Source organism: Gamsiella multidivaricata, assembly GCF_025024155.1.
Source record: "Gamsiella multidivaricata strain RSA 2152 chromosome Unknown BC939scaffold_75, whole genome shotgun sequence".
In the NCBI taxonomy this organism is placed as follows: Eukaryota; Fungi; Mortierellomycota; class Mortierellomycetes; order Mortierellales; family Mortierellaceae; genus Gamsiella; species Gamsiella multidivaricata.
In genome coordinates, this window is record NW_026251783.1 from 40311 (window position 1) to 58680 (window position 18370).

The following is an 18370-nucleotide window of genomic DNA, read 5'->3' on the forward strand; positions in this document are numbered from 1 at the left end:
AACCGCTGTTTACTCTTCAATGACGATTGGGACTGTCCTTTTCTTCTTTTGCACTTTTCACTCCCAGCGGGGACTGAAACGGGCGCGCACCACTGCAGGCGGTCCCATCATCCATCTCCATGTACAGTACAGAATCTGCAGCGGACATGTGTCTGTCTGTGTGGTGTACAAGTAGTCTAGTGTAGTTGCTGCATAAGCCTACATAGCCTACGGTCTACATAGTCTACATACACGCAGTGTGTGTGCAGCCTACTGTAGCCCGTCCTTGGATGGCTGCAGTCGATTGCATATGCCAATGGCCACTGCCACATATGATGGAGGAACAGGAGATACGGATTCAGGAACAGCACACCAAGGGCGCACGGACTGCTGCACTCAACAAATTGCACACAAGCACGCGCGGAAAAGGAGAGGGAGGAAGATAGGATATGTGAACATGCAGGGACACACATCCTCGCTCGCTTCATTACACACCCATTACCCACTCGCACTCGCCCTCACACCCGCACCTGCACTTGCACTCACACCCGCACTAGCATCGTATAAAAACGAACCCCCTCCCCTCCCCTCCCCTCCCCTCTCCTTAACATCCGCCGCACAGTTCCCCTCTAAAAAGACCCTGCCTCATGCCCTCCCTCCAAATGGAGGCATACATCACCCTCCTCACAAGCAACTCCTATGCCAGCGGTGCCCTCGTCCTCGCCCACTCCCTCCGCGCTACAAACACCTCAAAGCACCTTGCGGTCCTCGTCACCACCTCCGTCTCTCGCCCCATCCGCGACCGACTCGCCGCCGTCTTTGACGCGCTCATCGAAATCGGCGAAATCAACTCCCATGCTACCAAAAACCTCCAGCTCCTTGGCAGGCCCGAACTCGGCGTCACCCTGACCAAGATCCATGTCTTCAACCAGACCCAGTATTCCAAGGTCGTCTTCCTCGACGCAGACACCCTCGTCCTTAAGAATCTCGATCATCTCTTCGACACGGCCGCCAATGGGTCCATCGAGGATCAGGACCGCAACAAGAGGTTTGCGGCTGCGCCCGATGCTGGCTGGCCCGATTGTTTCAACTCTGGTGTCTTTGTCTGCCGCCCCTCTTACAAGGACTACACTGGCTTAATCGAGATGGCAGGCCAGCAAGGCACATTCGATGGTGAATATTCTCCCCCTGTGTCCATTAAACGACGTCAATGCCTAATCTATTTCTTGTATCAAAAAAGATTAACCACCGGTTTTTTTTTTCATGGCCATTGAATCAAATAGGGGGCGACCAAGGTCTACTCAACAGCTACTTTAGCGGATGGTCTACAGGAGATTCCAGCAATCGACTTCCCTTCCTGTACAACACCACGCCCACCTCTGTTTACAGGTAACGTCTTCTTTGAGCTGTCATTCAAGCGTAGGGAGTGCGCAACGACTTTAACCCTGAGGAAAAAGACATCGACGATTACCCTAATGTTTGGATTTTGACGGCGTGTGCCTGAACGCCAATTTTTTTGTGTTTACACTTTGTGCTTTGATGAAGCAAGGAAGGAGTTTATGTTTACTAACCTCATTTTTCCCAACCTTTGACCGCGATACCTGCTACGTTAAAACTACAGCTACGCTCCTGCATTCCAACAGTACGGGGACAAGCTGGCCATTGTCCATTTCATCGGGTCTTTCAAGCCCTGGCAGTGGCTCCGCTTCGCAGACGGAACCGTGTTTCCTCGGAATACGTCATCTACGGATTCGATTACCCTTGTGCAGAAATGGTGGGGTGTCTTCGATCACTATGTTGGCGGCAAGGTAAAAAAAAAAAACGGCTGGTACTTTACATCACCTTTTTTCTTTTTTTTGGTGGTCGGGGAGCGCTTTTTGATGGTACTGACCATTTAGCATTTTTTTTTCATTACACTATATAGCCTTCGGATATTCATGAGGTCTCACACGGCTACGACCTGCCTCCGCAGAGTCAGTGGGATAACGTTGGCTTGGATGGTCAGTCTAAAAAGCCCGAGTCAGAGAAAAAGCTCCATTACGACGGATGGTTCCAGCCATATGAGCAGCAACAACCCAAACTGGCTCCCGCTGGGAACCATTTTCAGAACCATCAGGAACATAATGGATCGCTTCAACACGAGACTGCTGAAAAGAAGAACCAGCAGCAGCATGAGAAGGAACAGGAGCGTCAGGGATCAACACACGAGGCCCGGTATTCGCATAACCCACACCATCTCACTGACTACCACTACCAGCCGGAACTCGAGTCCGAAACTGCGCCCCATCATCGGTATCATCACAACCGACATGATAGCGGGTTCGGCGTCCCTGCGGGCTATCAAAACGCGTGGGATCTCGATGAAGATCCTCGAATGCTGCATCCGCCCTTGTACTACGAAAAAGCGATCGACATTGAGGAATCCAATTTCCCAGAGGCAACTTCTTCCTTTCCCTCCGGAAAGGGTCGCCCCGTCTTTCCCTGGGAGCACGACCATTCTTCCACAGCGAGGATTAGGAGCCGCAATTCTTTTACCGACAGTAGCACCGGTACGAGAACACCTTCGAGAGTATACTACAACTACACAGCCAGCGCACAGGAGCGACAGGAATACTTTGAATGGGAAGCAGCGAGACAGCTCGCGTATGAAAAGTTCATGCGGGAACAGCATCGCATGCAGTTCGACGCTCAATACGAGCGCGATAGGATCATAGCAGAGGCTCAAGCTCGGGTACAGGACCACAAGGCCATGGAGAACATCAGATTGGTCAACGCCTGGGATGTCGACCTAGGCGTCCAGATTTCGATCCTGCAGCGGAGCGAACGATCGAAACCGTCCCGACCTGGCACAAGGAACCCGAGTCGTAGGAACAGTGTGGTACTCGCGAGGGGTAAGCAACTGCAGGAACAGTACGAAGCAGAGCTGGTGCAGCAACAACGCGAGGAGGAGGTCCGATGGCATAGGGAGCAGGGAGAGGCGCGACTCAAAGAGGAGGAGGAACGGATCGAAAAGTTGAAACAGCAGACCTTGAGTCGTTCAAGAAGAGTGACGGCCACAGTAGCAGAGTCGGGATATGTGTTCAGGAACGCTTGGGACCCACCAGAGGTGACTCTGCACAAGAAAAAGATCAGCATCCAGGATGAAGAAGTGGCCCTGGCCCTGCCTCTTCGTCAGCATCGACAACGTCTCTCGATCGGGGCCCAGGACACAAGCGGATCGGATGTCACGGCAATAGCCCTGGATGGGTCTAGTGCTGTTGATATGAATGGATCAGAATCGACCCAAGAGAGGCGCATCAATGTGCGCTCGTCAGTGGCCGTCAAGGACCACCAAGTCAGGGCCACGTCGTCGTCATCCTCCCAAAGAATGACACTTTCGGGGTCTCATCGCATCAGCACCACTGTTACTTCCACCACCACCCACAGAAGATTCAAGAACGGGGTCGAGGTCGAGTCCACGACTAACAGCGGCTCCACTACTGGAGAAATCATGTCCGAAACCCCTGCTGGAATGCACTCTCTACCTTTCTTTGCGCACGGCCATCAGTCCATGTCCCAGAGCACAGTTCAGGAACCAAGCCGTCTAGTAATCGGGTTCCACACACACACTGGTCCAGCTCCAGCTTCAAATCCAGAGGGAGGATACCAGAGCGCACTATCCTCGTCTGAGGACACCCAGCCCGACAATGGCAAGGACCCCAAGAACAAAGGTGGTGCTGGTCCATTGTCCGTTGATATCCGAGCCGCTACCAGTACCTGGGACATCATCGAGACACCAACGGGAACCGATTATGAATTCTCTGAAGAGAGATACACCCACGCCGCACTACCCCTCGGATCCCCTTACATGCCTTCGACACCCTTGGTCTCAATGGCCACTCATCGTTACGGTGTAGGAATGGCTTCTGGATCCTTGAGCAGGCCCGGAAGCCAACCGACCACGCCTGGGTCCTCAAACTCATCACAACGGCTACCTAGTCCACACAGGGATACGACGCATTTTAGGGATGTGGGGGAGACTAGTCCTCAATCGCGAGCAACAGCTGCATCGTATGGTTATCAGCAGCAGCAGCAGAGACAGTCGCATCGGGGGAGTCATGCAGAGGACGGGTTTTCGAATTACAAGGTCGAGTGGAATTGGAAGGAGCTCACGGGTAAGAAGCCGAGAGACTGGAGCTCGGAGGAAGGTCAAGAGCGGTATGACCCTTATAGCGCAGTAAGTCCGAGAGGAGGTTTTGTTGTTTTTGTTGTATTTTATTTACAACAACTATGGATAGCTGGTGGGCAGTATTGTTACTAATATGCGGTTTTTTTTTTTTTTTTTTTTTTTTTTTTGCTTTGAAAAAAACAATCCAGCTCTCGAACCATGGATCGTCTGCTGGTTCGGACGACGACGAGCTACAAGATAATACAGATCTGCCGATGGACGACGAAGACTCGGACGAGGAGGAAGTAACTCTCCAGGACCGTGGGGTGGTGCATGTGAGAAAAGAAGTGTCGTTGTCGTCATTGTCGATCGGAGAGGCTTCGGAATTCGCACAAGAGTCGGGTTTCGTGATCCGGGGAGGCAAGATCGCAAGGAGGAGGAGTAGTGCTGCCATGGACCTGCGTGAATTGAACATAGTAAGGAGCTAACGCGTAGGACTTGCTTGCGATTAAGGTTTTAGGCGCCCAAGGCCTCCAAAAAATAAAATATATAAAAAAAGGCTAACCAATGTCAGGATTCACATATAACAAAAAGAATCGAGTGCAGTACAAATTTGTATAATTGTAGATATATTTGTATAGACAATTAGCCTCCTCGCTCAGTCTTTTAAAAAATCGTCGCTGTGCTCGATGTTGAGTTCGATCTTAAAGAAGCGTTTTGTGTAACCTGCCACTGAACTCGCAGGGGTCAAAATCATGTTTTTCTTTTGGCTCTCTCTACTCATTCCCACTCCCTCACCATCATCACTGCATCCATCATCTCCCCCAATGGCACAGCAAACTACAGCACAACCCACAGGCATCACCGAGGAGGTCCATTCCAGTCCCCCTCCTTTTGCTCCTCGCGTTACTCCGCTTGTTTCTGTGGACGGTACAATAGAAGCAGCATCAAAATCAGACTCTGAACTGGACAGTCCATTGAGCCATACGCGGATGCCATCTCAGCGCTATGCTCCTCAGAGTCAGCCAGTAGGTCGGGGGGTTTTCCGACTAGATAAACCAGGTCAACAGCAGCAGCCGCAGGAGCAACTACAACAACAGCGGCAGCAGCGGCATCAGTTACAGCACCAACAATACCAGCAGTACCAATACCAACAGCACCAGCACCAGCGGCCGTCCACTCAGGACCTTCATCAGCACCATATCCAGGCAATTCTGCCTCAAGTAGATAATACTTTGAATCTCTCTCCGGCTCATCGCTTCTCGTCATAACCTGTCGCGCGTACTAAAATGCATTACTTGTGTAGTTCCGCGATAGCCCTGAGGAATCCTTTCATTCAATGCCAGCGAGAACACCCCATGGACCGCGCCAAACGAACACTACCCTCACTAGCACTCAAACACCTCCTCCTTCGGGTCTTCAAGCACAGCCCATCCGGTCTTCCCTGCCTCCAACCGACACTCATCTGCTATCCCCAGCCCCATCCACCATACCTTCCCCTGCTCAACCTTTGGCAACCAACGGCGCGTCATCCAGCTCCACAGTCGAGTCAAGGAATCAATCTCGAAAGACGTCTACGCTCACTCCATTAGACATGAAGAGTCGTTCGAGAGGATACGTCTTTACGATGAAACAGGAGACATATCTTGCCGAGTTGCTTGCAGACCCTTATACTTGGTCTCTTTTGGACGGACCCGGCGATAAAAACAGTCGCTTCAAGCCCAAGACCGAGGTCCGCGGGTGTATCGCTGAGAAGATCAACTTCAAGTTCTCGACGGACGAGAAGCCGTTGAGCCTTGAAGCCTTCCAGATCAAGAACAAGGTCGAGACTATGAAGAGGGTCTGGAAGAGAGCCAACCTGCTCCTCAAGGAGACCGGCAACGGAGACTTGCCAGACAAGACGTTGAAGAACAAGATCCTCCAAACCTGTCATTTTTACTACATTACCGCAGAGGTGTGGTCTGCGTCGTTGTTCATGAACCCAAAGGAACCCTGCCAGCTTACCGGTACCGGCATCCCGACCCGAGAATTTCCCAACACAGGTGATGAGACGAGTGAAGAGGGCGACGAGCATGACGCCGTCGTTGGACAGCTGGGCATCATCGAGGAGCAACAGGGTACCAGCACTACAAAGAAACAGCACAGGTCAATACATCCAAGTAGGACATTGAGGAAGCGTGGAACTGTCGGAACTCACTATGTGAGCATGCGAAAGGGCCTATCCGACGTAATCGAAACAAAGCGCGAGCTCAAACGTCGAAAGCTGGAGATGGAGGAAAAGGTGATCGAGAGCAATTGTCGACTTCAGGACGCGCAAATACGTTTCATGGAGATACAGGGTAAGAAGCTTCAGGCAGAGATACAGAGTACGGTGAAGCCTCAAGCGGAGATACAGAATGAAAATAGAATCGATGCAGAAATGGGGATAAGGTTGCTAGAGTTTGACCTTGAACGCGCCAGGATACAGGTGGAGCTGGTGAGAGCACAAGCTGAACTTCTTCGACAAGAAACAGAACTGGAGCACGTCAAAAGGAAAAGTCCATAGCTACACAAAAGCCCCACATAAAAAAAAAAATCTCTTTTTAGTCAGTGATAGGATCTCCGTAAAATAATAAAACCATCTTTTTAGTATCGCTGTAATTGTAAAGCTGAGGCCATGATTATGAGTCGTTTTTGCTCAATACCTGTTCGCGCTAGTTGTCTGTGCTGAGCAGAGGGGGGTCAAGTCTTCATCTTCATCACCATCATTGTCATCGATATCGCTATTTACTTTTCTGCATCTCCGTTCCTTGTTTTGTTGTGTTTCACGCGACTTTCATATTGCAATCCACCCATTCTCGCTCGCTCCTGCTCCTTCCAAAATGGGGTCTTCTTCTATCCCACAGGAGCATGCAGGGCATAGTGATGAAATAGTGGAGCTGAAGATTGTTTTATTTCAGCGCACTTCTAATCACGACGGCGGCATATCACTTTGATTGTTACTTCAGGCAACCTTTCGTGTTTCGGCCTTCGTGTCAAGCCCATATTCGAACTCTGTCACTATCGGAGTTTTTCTCTGACGCTTCACTCCTTTATGGGGCATGGATTGATACTACCGGCCGTTAGAAACCGTTTTCTATTCCATGGAGCTTTTCAATATTCAAGCTATGCGTCAGAGTTTTACGCTGCTCAGCTAGCTATTAGGGATGTCGCACCATTGAACAATCATATTCGTCTCCGTTGCGATCATCAGAGCGTGTACCTTGCCTTGATCAACCGCTGTATAGCACACCCTGTTAGGCACTCACATATCAATTAGCTCCTTACTAGCCTGTTATCTTTCATTGATGATAACCACATTCAGCTTTCCGTCTCACATACTCCGTCGGACCTTAATCCTGCAGATCCTATATCACACCACCACCAAATGATACTGAACGCTTGCATGCTGCTATCCTAGCATGTATTCTGCTCTACAAATAAAGATATATAACCATGAGCATTAGAGATAATCACCCTATACTCAACACAACTTGCTACCTAGCCATACTGTGTGCTGGGCATCAAACTGTATCAAATGCCATGCCACCCTTGCCTCGATCAATTGATCCTCTTCTGCATGGAGCTCGGGTAGAGGTTTCGACACCTTGCGCTTTTTTTCCTTCTTCTCATTTTCGCGATAGCGCCGTCAATCTTATCTCTGTTATCCAACTGTGGGATCCGGCAGCGAGAGGCAACTGAAGAACTTGAAATCCGCTGCAGGAACGAGGTAACGATTGTAGAGTCCAGCCTGAGGTCTGAAGGGATCAAAAGTGTCGAAAACGCTATTGTTGTTACATTCATCGTAGAATCCATCCCACAGTGTACGCGCAATAAGGCTCTTTTAGGTAGTTGACCCGTAATATTGCCAGGACAAACTCCGGAGAGACGTGAGCATATGGGAAAGACAGGTGGTTCTCCTCAGGTGTGGGCACCACCTAGACGCGCTTTCTTTGACAGCTTGAGAAGGAAAATACTGATGGCAAGCAGTCATCGAATGTAGACCACTTTTTCAAATTCAGAAACTGGACGAGCAAAGGCGGGGCACCAAGTTCGACGACATCGATTCCAAAAGCGTGGAGAAACATCACGTCCACTACATTGGAAGTCATCAAAGAATCGACCAGGGATCAAAGTCAAACCCCATTTGTCGATACTGACCAGGGCAGGGCAACATCAAAGGGCAGACAAGTCTTTCGTCACTTATATTTGTCTAGACTACTAGACTATTGTCGCGTACAGTATCGCCCTCAGCATGGAAGAATGAAAAATCCTTTCTCTTATATTCAGTTACATGGTCCAGTCAACTGACGCTTAATCCACTGCAAATCCTTGTTGTGTAATCTCGTCGGTTTTTTGTCTCCATGCCAAGCAAGACCCGTCAAAGGCTCCAAGTTCGGCCAGGATTTGACCATCCACTCCAACTCCTCCCGAGTGACATTGTGCCGCCACAACCGTTCAAGATCTACGCGTCGGAGCCTTCGGAGTAAGTAGAGATGGCCCAGTCCATGTCCAAACGTCCAATTTAACGAGACCTCGATCCTATAAGCGCCCGAATGCCTTTTATAACCCACAGGCTTGTGATTGCACCCGACTGACAGGTCCTCCAAGACCTTGAACTGTCCTAGTCGTTGAAAGACCCTCTCGGCAGTCTGCAACGAATCCTCTTCCGACACCATTGTAGAACCAACCTTAAGGAAGATGGAGAGCACAGTCAGTGTTTCAGCGCATGGCCACGTCGTGTTCAGCAGCTGAGAGTCCGATGGTAGGTTGGCTTCCGTGGGTCGACCTCGAACGAAATTGCGCCAACATACTTTAGTCCCTCCACCAGAGTATTTGCTGTTGGCCACCATGGTTTTCAGTCGTGGACAGGTCTTCAACATAACCACAACTTGGCGTCCGGTAATGGTTTCCGTAAATCCTCGAGCGAGGAAGCCTTCCAAAGTCGGGAGATACAATGCCCATGCGGATTGAAAACTCAATGAAAATTTCACTTCCTCAGGCATTCTAAATGACCGTACCCTTGCTACTTTTGATGGCGAAAAGTCTCGAGCTTGGACGCGATCGATCGCCATTGACTCGGTCGATAGCTGCTTCTGTTGCTGTTGCTGTTGCTGTGTTTGTCGGTTATGTTGTCCTACAGGCGCAAGCTGTTAAAGGAGTCGCGTGTATGCCTCAATGGAATAGAGCTGCATTCGACTCATATCCAGGTGGTGAAGATCTTGAAGCCGCAAAAGCTGGTTCAAAAACGCATCCCAATCGCCCTCTTTAATATCGGTCATGGTTGGGAGACCGAGTGAGGTTAGGTTGGGTGAGTGTCGTAACATCTCTAAAAGGACCCAGGGAATACCAGAAGGGAACCATCCAAAGAGCTTCAACGTCCTCAAACGCGTCCTGTCCGACATTGTGGCCATCAACCGTCCAAGCACGTAGGGTGGACGGTCATCTCTTTTTGGGCCTTGACGCAAGCGTTGAGGCGGCCCGGCGGTGTCATCAGAACCGTCAAAGCCGGCTCCTTTACAGTATGATCGTACCCATGCCTCATAAAGATCATAGTTGCACCCAAATGGGTGTCCTTTGTATTGTCGATCGTTCCCCCAACCATCATCCGAGCCATCTCCATACCACGAATGGCCTCCGTCCTCCGAGTAGTTTTCATCCTCTGAGTAGTTTTCATCCTCTGAGTAGTCTCCATCCTCCGAGTGGTCTCCGTCCTCTGAATCGTCTCTGTCCTCCGAAGCATCTTCTCGCTCGTATTCATAGTCGGCTTCCAAGGAAAGGTCCTCGACTTGATCTGGTAGATGAATAAACACCTCCACGACAAAGTGCAACGGCATCGACCCAATCTTTAAAGCGCGTAGTCTGTCCAGCGTGGGCAAGAGGTTGAGAAATCGAAACAAAAATCCATGAAAGCATTCATCCCTCCTCTCCCCGTCAAGATCCTTCAACTCGAGGCGTTGCAAGCTATGATGGTTTCTCTGGGCGAGTAGCACGACCATGAATCTTGAATCGTAGTCGAGCATGTTGGTTATGAATCCCATGAAGCAATTTTGAAGAGCGTGAGTGTCTTCGTGGGGTCTGTTCTTGATCTCGTCATAGTCTCGCCAGAGATGATGAAGACCAAAAGACCCATTCAAGGATCCTGTACACAGCTTTTGGTGCGAGAGCGTCTGAGGTTGGTGACAACCTGCTTCGTCCCGTAAAAGGAGGTAGTAGAGCCGTACACAGAACTCATGCAAGGTGACCTCTCGAGCAAAACGGGCACCCTATCGGAGCAGAGCGGCCGTGACCTCTGGACTGGGATTGCTAGGGAAACATGTAAAATCGTCTTGTCCCTGTCTTCGGGCGGTCGTATCGAGGATTTGCCAGCGGTAAGGTAAAAACGCCTTGTGGAAGACCTTGGAGACTTGGACCGCGCAGACGAGATGTTGAGGATGGAGATGGACACTAATGAGGTGGATGATTTCTGGAATGCAAGTGACTCGAAGGACTGGCGATTCGTCCATGATGCGAGGTGAGTGGAGATGGGAATAAATGAGAAGTGTGGAGGAATGTCAAGTGTGAAAGAGACGATTCAGATGATATGTCAACGGTGAATGGCATGTGAATTAGATGGAGAGATGAGAGACGACGAGTCAGTAGAAGAGAGCGAAACCGCCTCGCCCACCTGCGCCCGCAGATATTCTTTCTTTCTCTCCTGAACGCTCTCATCACCGTGTCAGTGGAGAACAAAGTCTATTTAAGGTTTTAGGAGTTTAGAGTGTGGATATGCTGGCTGTGCTGGACGTGCACAGCCCACTTTTAATGAAGTACATATTGGACTCTGGTGAAATATGCGACATTGTGTGCGCCTGCACAGCACACGATATTCGTTCCATGTTACCCTCGTGTCAGCTCCAGTGAGATGGGTGGTGCATCTGGACAATATGTATGCATCGCAGAGTATCTCTCTTATAGACAACAAATGATTGTAACCCGCCAACGGCGCTCTGACTTGACCGCGTCCTCCGGAAACAGCCATACTCGCCAATTCAGAGAGGTCGGTCTTCTCAGCTAAAGCGTCATTATCTTTGCACAAAGGTATCGGTTTATTATGCTATCTAGGACTGGGAAGAGCCAGGGCTACCCACGCTTGACCCATGCAATAGCCCAGAGAGCACCAATCCTTTGGCTAGCGAGCTCCAAGGCCTATTCAGAGATGCTTCAACACCTATTCTTCCTTTGCATCTGTGCTCTCCCGCAGCTTATCCAATTTCTCTAGGATGCCGCTGCAACATTTCACCGCGCGTTTGAGCGCGTTGGTGCCTCCTGTTTCGCAGAACTCCCGCCCTGCCTCTGTCTTTGCCCAAGACTCGGCTTCATCGACCGCTTTGCGGGCCCATTTCTCTGCATCGGAGCCGACCTTGCTGACAACGAACCCGTTGAAGTATGCGTCAGCCAGCAGATGATATGCTGGGAGAAACCCATCCGCAGATGCCTTCATAGACCACTCGACAGCCATCGCATGGGTCCGTTCGTCGTCCTCATCGAACTCGACGCCATCATCATCCTGACCCTCCTGACATGCCCTCTGATAGCACTCGATGGCCATCAGCAAATCTTTCTTCATTCCCAGTCCGTTGGCGTACATGTTGCCAAGGGGGTACAGGGCCTGGATATGTCCGCCTTCGTCTGCCTTGAGGAACCATTTCTTCGCCCTACCGTAGTCCTGGTCTATCCCGAGGCCATTGTAGTAAATGATGCCGACGCTGTATATGGCATCCGTGTCTTCTTCGTCGGCTGCCAAGAGGTACCACTCCATAGCTTCGCCATAGTCTTGTTTGACGCCAATGCCATGATGGTGCATTCTGCCGATGCTAAACTTGGCACCCGCCGCACCACCACCACTTGCCTTTGCGTACCACTCCATAGCCTTGATGTAGTCCTGTTTCACACCGATGCCTTGTTCGTACATGAGACCGACTTTGTTCATGGCTGCTGCCACACCACTGTTGCTTGCCTTGACGTACCACTCCATAGCCTCAGTATAATCCTGCTCCGCGCCGAGGCCATGATAATACAGGTTACCGACGTGAAATTTGGCCATCGGCACTCCACCATTGCCAGCCTTAAGGAACCACTTCATAGCTTCAGCACAATCTTGCTCAATACCGAGGCCATGGTAATACATGAGGCCAACATTGTACTTTGCCTCTATATTTCCGCCCTCGCTTGCCTTGAGATACCACTCCATGGCTTTGCCAAAGTCCTGCTTGACACCGAGGCCATTGAAATACATGAGGCCGACCTTGTTCCTGGCAATCGCCGACCCATCATCGCTTGCCTTGACGTACCACTCCATAGCCTTAGTATAGTCCTGCTCAACGCCGCGGCCACGGGAATACATGAGGCCGATGTTGCACCCGGCTTCTGGGTCTCCAGCAGTGCTCGCCTCGCGATACCACTCCATAGCCTTATCATAGTCCTGCTGCACGCCATGGCCGTGGAAGTACATATAACCGATATTGTTCGTAGCTCTCGCCAACTTGCCTTTCCTTGCTTTAAGATACCATTCCATAGCCTTGGCGTAGTCCTGTTTCGCCCCAAGGCCACGGTGGTACATACGTCCAATGTTGTACCTGGCGTCTATATCCCCTCCTTCACTTGCTTTGAGAAACCACTCCATAGCCTTGGTGTAGTTTTGCTCCACCCCGAGACCATTGCGGTACATGTGACCGATGGTGCCGTTGGCTGCTAGTACCCCACCGTCGCTTGCTTTGAGGTACCACTCCATTGCTTTAGAGTAGTCCTGTTGGACGCCGACCCCATGATGATACATACGACCGATATCATACTTGACATCTGCCGATCCACTGCCGCTGGCTTTGAGGTACCATTCCATGGCCTTGCTATAGTCCGGTTCCACACCATGGCCATAGTAGTACAAATGGCCGAGATTGACCTGGGCTGGTGCATAGTTCTTCTCATTGGCCTTTAGAAAGAAGTCTCTGGCGGTGGCGTAGTTTTGAGTCACATTTTTGCCGCTTAAATATACGAATCCTACACTGTAGCATGCCTCTGCTTCGCCTCGCCTCACACCTCTCATCAGATACCGCAAATTCTTGTCCTTGTCCACGTCCTCTTGCGGGATTTTAAGATCACCGACGGCGTTATCCTGGGGTGTGTCAGGCACATCCGGAAGCACATCCTTGGCTGCTGGTCTCTCCTCCGGGTCTTGCTTCCAGCAATCACGGATGCAGTCCGCATATTCCTTGAGCGTTCCGTCTGGAATGACCTCTGTGCAGCCCTTCGTAATGCAAACGATCATGGTGTCGGGCATGTGTCCTTTGTACGGCTTTGTGCATTTAGCAGCCATCTCCCACATGACCATCCCTAGAGCGTAGACATCGGACTTGGACGAGTACTGGGGCGGGTCCTGGAACAACTCGGGTGCCATCCATGCGAGTGTGCCGCCCCCACCGCCCTCACCGCCCTCACCGCCCTGGCCGATCATCCGTGCCTTTCCAAAGTCGCATATCTTGGCATCTCCGTACTGGTCGAGGAGGATATTGGCGCTCTTGATGTCGCAGTGGATGATCTCCAAGCTGTGGAGATACGCCAGACCAAGTGAGACTTGCTTCGCGATCCGATTTTTGGCTTCCCACCCCAAGCCGCTTGAGATGGCGTGTGACAGACTGCCGCCTTCGAGGTACTCCATGACGAGCATGTCTCCCTTCGCATGGTAGAACTGGACAATGTGTCGGTTGAAAACCTGCTTGAAGATGGCCACCTCACGCCTGCAGTCCTCATGCTCGGGGTCCAGGAACCTCTTGACCACCATATCCTGTATCCCATACTTGGCCCTGAATGTCTCTGCCTGTCCTCCATGGCCTATCTTCTCTCCCAATATGATGTCCTCCATCTTGTGGAGAGAGATTTGGTGGTCTGACAAGGGAGATGGTATATAATGAGTTAGGATTGGGGAACGTAGGTGGGTAGACAAGGGGTGTTGGACAGATGTTAAGCCAAGGAGTTCCCTGCTCAGCGATATCTCCAGCAAGTCATCAAATTACCAAACTTACGTTGTCGGCAAGAGTTATTTACTGTGGGTAATGCAGATGAAAGTGCTTAGGGAGGTGGTGTGCAAAGTGCCAAAAAAAGATGGGGAAAAAGAAAAAAGAGAGAGTAACAGATGAAGGGAAAAGACGGAACTCGTGCCTATTCCTGAAACCCAAACCCATCCCTGGAAAACTTCATCTCTGACTTCGCCCTCGGCAATGAGAAAAAAAAAAATCATTTGAAAATAGGCTCATCTCAATTTTAATGTTGTGCTTGGATATGCTGTGCAATACCATGAGGGTATTTTTATAAAGATACGCCGTAGGCCCCCAGTGCAGTTTGCGCCTCCGCAGAACCCTGCTCGGCAGCTTTATGAAGCAGCCTAAGGCCCTTTGACGCGTTTCTTCTGAGAACGCCCTTTCCGCGGATATACATTGCACCCAACCGGCACTGCGCAGCCGGGTTCCCTTGATCAGCGGCCTTCTCAAACCATCCCGCGGCCACAGAGTCGTTCTTAGTAACGCCTTGACCTCGATGATAGAGAGTACCCATGTTGCATTGTGCAGGTGCATATCCCTTTTCTGTAGCCTTTGACAACCATTCTATAGCCTTGGCATAATTTTCTTCCTCCATATATAATGATCCAAGTATCGTTTGTGCTTCCGCATCTCCTAGTTCTGCCGCCATGAGGTAAAATCTCCTAGCGCTTTCATGGTCCTGGCACCCACCAAGTCCCGTTTCCAACATAAAGCCTAGGTCTACCAAAGCAGCGGCATGCGATTGACTAGCTGCTGCCATAATAAGCTCAGAGCCCTGCTTGGAATCACCCTTTCCACCAAAAAGATACAAAAAGCCAAGGTCCGACTGAGCTGGGGCGTATTCTTGTTTAGCTGCCTTCTGGAACCATCCTATGGCTTTGGCCATGTCCCGCAGCACGCCGTCCCCATTGCTGTACATCGTGGCCAGCTGGTGCTGGGCTTTCGCGAGCCCCATATTCGCTGCCCTCCGGAATCGCTCTGCGGCCTCGGCTCGATTGACATCGACTCCGTCTCCGTCGTAGAACTTTATCCCCAGATCGTATTCGTCGTTCGCCGATAGGCTATGTGCTGTCTCAGCCGCACTATCTCCACCAGCGTCGCTGCGAACTGTGGCCACAACCTGCAACCCATCCACGATGTCGCTTGCGGTCGGCCTCTTTTCTGGATCGTTGTCGAGACACCTTTTCATGAGCGTTGTGAAGTCCGAAGGTGCATCTTTCTCCACCATTTTTCCCATAATGATGCCGAGTGCAAAGATATCGGACTTGGTCGAGTATTTGGGGTTGGTATTAATCAACTCTGGTGCAATATACCCTGGGGTCCCTTTTGCTTTGAATGAAGACACCTGAGTAGCCGAGGCCATGACATTGGCCAGACCAAAGTCGCACAGCTTGACCTGCCAGTGCTTCGTCAGCAAGATGTTCTCCTCCTTGATGTCTCTGTGCACGATACCCTTGCTGTGAAGGTACGCCAGACCTTGGGCAACTTCGGCCACGATTCTCCGCTTGCTTTCCCAGTCCAGCTTTGGCAAGGCCTCCGTGAGGTTGCCGCCTTCAGCATAGTCCGTGATGATGTACACATAGTTGTTATCCCGCTCCACGCCATAGCACTGGATGATATGCCTGTGTGTGAGCTGAGATACAATATCTGTCTCTCTCTTGATGTCGGCGGCATCGCCAGCTGCGACCCGCATCCTCTTCACGGCCATCTTGGTCCCATGCCTGTTGCACCAGTAGACCTCGCCAAATGCCCCATTCCCGATGTGGGTCTCGGGTGTAGGAAGCGGGATCTCGCCTAGTCTGCCCCACGACTCGGGAGGGTGGGTTGCTGGAGTCTCGGGCATTTCTGCTTAGCCCGGTCTAGTCGTCCTAAAAGTGGATGTAAATGTGCCAGTTAGCAGGCCACTCGAGAGTATTCATGTGCGGTCCATGGGATAAATCCTTAGAAGATAAGGAACGGGTCTGGCAGCAGAATAGAGAGCACCTACTGATGTAGTTTGTTCAGGAGCAGCAAGTTGGGCAGGGGTGCTGAAGGTGGCACGAGCAGGGTATGGAAACCTAGTGACATCATAGATAGACACATAGCTTGCGTTAGCGGACGCGCAGTGCCAGCGGTGGGTCACAGAGCAGATGTTTTTACCTTGTCCAGCGACTTACTTTGTGGAAAAGAAGCGTGGGTGAATAAGAATGCTCGACCAAAAGTGTGCAGTACGAGAGCGCTATGTGTGTGTGAATGCGCTTTTGGGTGAAAGTACAGAGTGGGTATGTGTTCGGGAGGAATTGGTGGGGTGCAAGAGAACTTGGGAAGGGGGAGGGGGAAACAAGAAAGAAAGATCCATTTCGTGCAGCCCTTTGTCTATTATCAAACCCGAGCAATAGTGGGAAAGATGATGGCGAAGCCGTCTTCTTTTTACATGAGCAGCAGATGCATGAATGTCGCATGTTTTGTCTAGCCAAAGGGAAGATTACATTCTATTGTGTAAAATTGTTAACCGATGGTGGGCAGGGACTACATGATCTTGCGTTGCTGTCTGCCTTGAGTCGGAGTCCCCTCCAGTCTTTGCTCACGTTGGATCTTCCATGGTGTCGTGGGGCCGGTGAAAAGCGTACGCCGAGATGTCCTGTGCAGACAATAAGAGCAAATGGCCGAAAATACGGCTCTGTTCACCACTGCCTATAAAGAGTTCATGCATCCTTTTCGTCCTTTCATGTTGAGCGTAAGGCAGCTGAATTTGGAGTGATTTTCACCGGTGAACGGTTAACCGCGGTGAACAATTTTTTTGAGATCTTTTCACCGGTGAAGAAATATTCACCGGATTTCACTACAGTTCACCGAACTCTAACAGCAATGCTCCTTGCTCATCCTTCCTCGCCGCTTCAGCATCATTCTGACTTTGAGACGTTCAGCCATAATCTAACGGATGATAGCTGCGGGCCATTGCCTGCTCAGGCAGGCCCAAACACCAGTTATCCGAATGAACGGTTCCTCTCGTACTAAATTCAATCACCTAACCTGTCCCACGGCGGTCTAAACCCAGCCCACGCTCCCTATTTGTGAGTGCACAATCCAACGCTTACTGAATCCTGCTTCAGTATGGCGAGTGCGTTGTTGGCTGTAGATCTGGTGTTGGTCGCAGCGGTGGTGCTGGTGATATTGGCTAAGGTCGGTGAAGGGAGTTGGGACGATACTCCGCGAAGGGATTGTTTAGAATCGAAAGAGTTATGTTTCTCTTACGCGTATTACTTGAGACAGCGGGCTGCCATGGTCAACATTTACGGGCGCACAATACCCCATACCCTGGCTTTAATCTCTTCAATGTTCACCGCTTTCGCTCCCGCTCTTTGGTTTTTCAAACCCATTGAGTGCTTCAATTTGTGATCTTGACTACCGCTTTTAATTTGTGAACTTGTCATGGACAAAGACTGCTCTGTATATTGTCTCCAAAAAGCGCAATCCATGCGCTAAAAGATTGGCAATGCCGAGTCGACCGGCTCTGCTGACTGTACAGTGAGAGAATCGGCCGTGGCAGCGATATCCATCATACTGTGATTTGACGGCACCTTGAGTTTATGCGCCACGGATACCATGGTAATTAGCTTTTTGCTTGCCTCGCGGAAGCCCAAAGGTGGAATCGGCTTGCCCACAGTACCGCGTTGCTCTAATAGCCGCATATTTATCCTGCTTAAGCCTTGGACGTCTTGGATAGAGGTATTTGATACGGTAAGTCTGTCATGCATCGAACTCCAATGCAGGCCTACCTGACAGCGACCCTCCTCTTCAATGACCTGCCATATGCGGACAGACTTATCCCAACAGCCGGTTGCGAAATAGGTGCCGTTTGGAGTAGGGCTCCAGGCTATGCTTGTGATGTATCCATGGAAATCAACAACTGCCAAACATTGACCCGAATTTACATCCCACAGCCGCACTGTGTTGTCGCCACTGCCCGAGGCGATCTGCTGGCCGCTGGGCGAATACACCACTCTGATTATATAGCGGGTATGGCTGCTTAAGATGGGACCGGGTGCACCGGTTTGCGCATCCCACAGTCGCACCGTGTTGTCGTAACTGCCTGTGGCGATCTGCTGGCCGCTGGGTGAATACACCACGCTCCAAACATTGTCGGTATGGCCGCTTAAGATGGGACCGG

General features: G+C 50.8%; 5 protein-coding genes across 5 annotated transcripts, besides 1 other annotated feature; 2 read left to right on the top strand and 3 right to left on the bottom strand.

Moving 5' to 3' along the window:
- Positions 1–588: 588 nt before the first annotated feature.
- On the top strand, positions 589–4651 carry BC939DRAFT_463084 (uncharacterized protein). The gene is made up of 5 exons (XM_051557192.1): positions 589–1152; positions 1263–1368; positions 1601–1787; positions 1904–4195; positions 4336–4651. The coding sequence occupies exons 1-5, from the start codon at positions 627–629 to the stop codon at positions 4612–4614; spliced, it is 3390 nt and encodes a 1129-aa protein (XP_051408395.1). The 5' UTR covers positions 589–626; the 3' UTR covers positions 4615–4651.
- Positions 4652–4913: 262 nt separating this feature from the next.
- Positions 4914–6747, top strand: BC939DRAFT_293814 (uncharacterized protein). Its single transcript, XM_051551316.1, has 2 exons — positions 4914–5349; positions 5433–6747. Exons 1-2 carry the CDS (start codon positions 4954–4956, stop codon positions 6669–6671), a joined length of 1635 nt encoding a protein of 544 aa, XP_051408396.1. The 5' UTR covers positions 4914–4953; the 3' UTR covers positions 6672–6747.
- Positions 6748–8430: 1683 nt separating this feature from the next.
- BC939DRAFT_506578 (uncharacterized protein) lies at positions 8431–10650 on the bottom strand (the record flags this gene model as incomplete). Its single annotated transcript, XM_051560800.1, has 3 exons — positions 8431–9281; positions 9345–10314; positions 10435–10650. 3 exons carry the CDS (start codon positions 10648–10650, stop codon positions 8431–8433), a joined length of 2037 nt encoding a protein of 678 aa, XP_051408397.1.
- Positions 10651–11696: 1046 nt separating this feature from the next.
- On the bottom strand, positions 11697–13028 carry BC939DRAFT_387369 (uncharacterized protein; the record flags this gene model as incomplete). Its single annotated transcript, XM_051551837.1, has 1 exon — positions 11697–13028. A coding segment is annotated over one exon (1332 nt), but the record flags the coding sequence as incomplete, so codon positions are not given.
- A 1460-nt stretch (positions 13029–14488) lies between these two features.
- On the bottom strand, positions 14489–16912 carry BC939DRAFT_480394 (kinase-like domain-containing protein; the record flags this gene model as incomplete). The annotated part of the gene is made up of 4 exons (XM_051558938.1): positions 14489–15829; positions 16208–16277; positions 16377–16409; positions 16788–16912. 4 exons carry the CDS (start codon positions 16910–16912, stop codon positions 14489–14491), a joined length of 1569 nt encoding a protein of 522 aa, XP_051408399.1.
- Positions 16913–17313: 401 nt separating this feature from the next.
- Positions 17314–17598: a sequence feature (Protein overlapping with rRNA (BC939DRAFT_463093, KAI7818395.1) was converted to a misc_feature.).
- Positions 17599–18370: the final 772 nt, after the last annotated feature.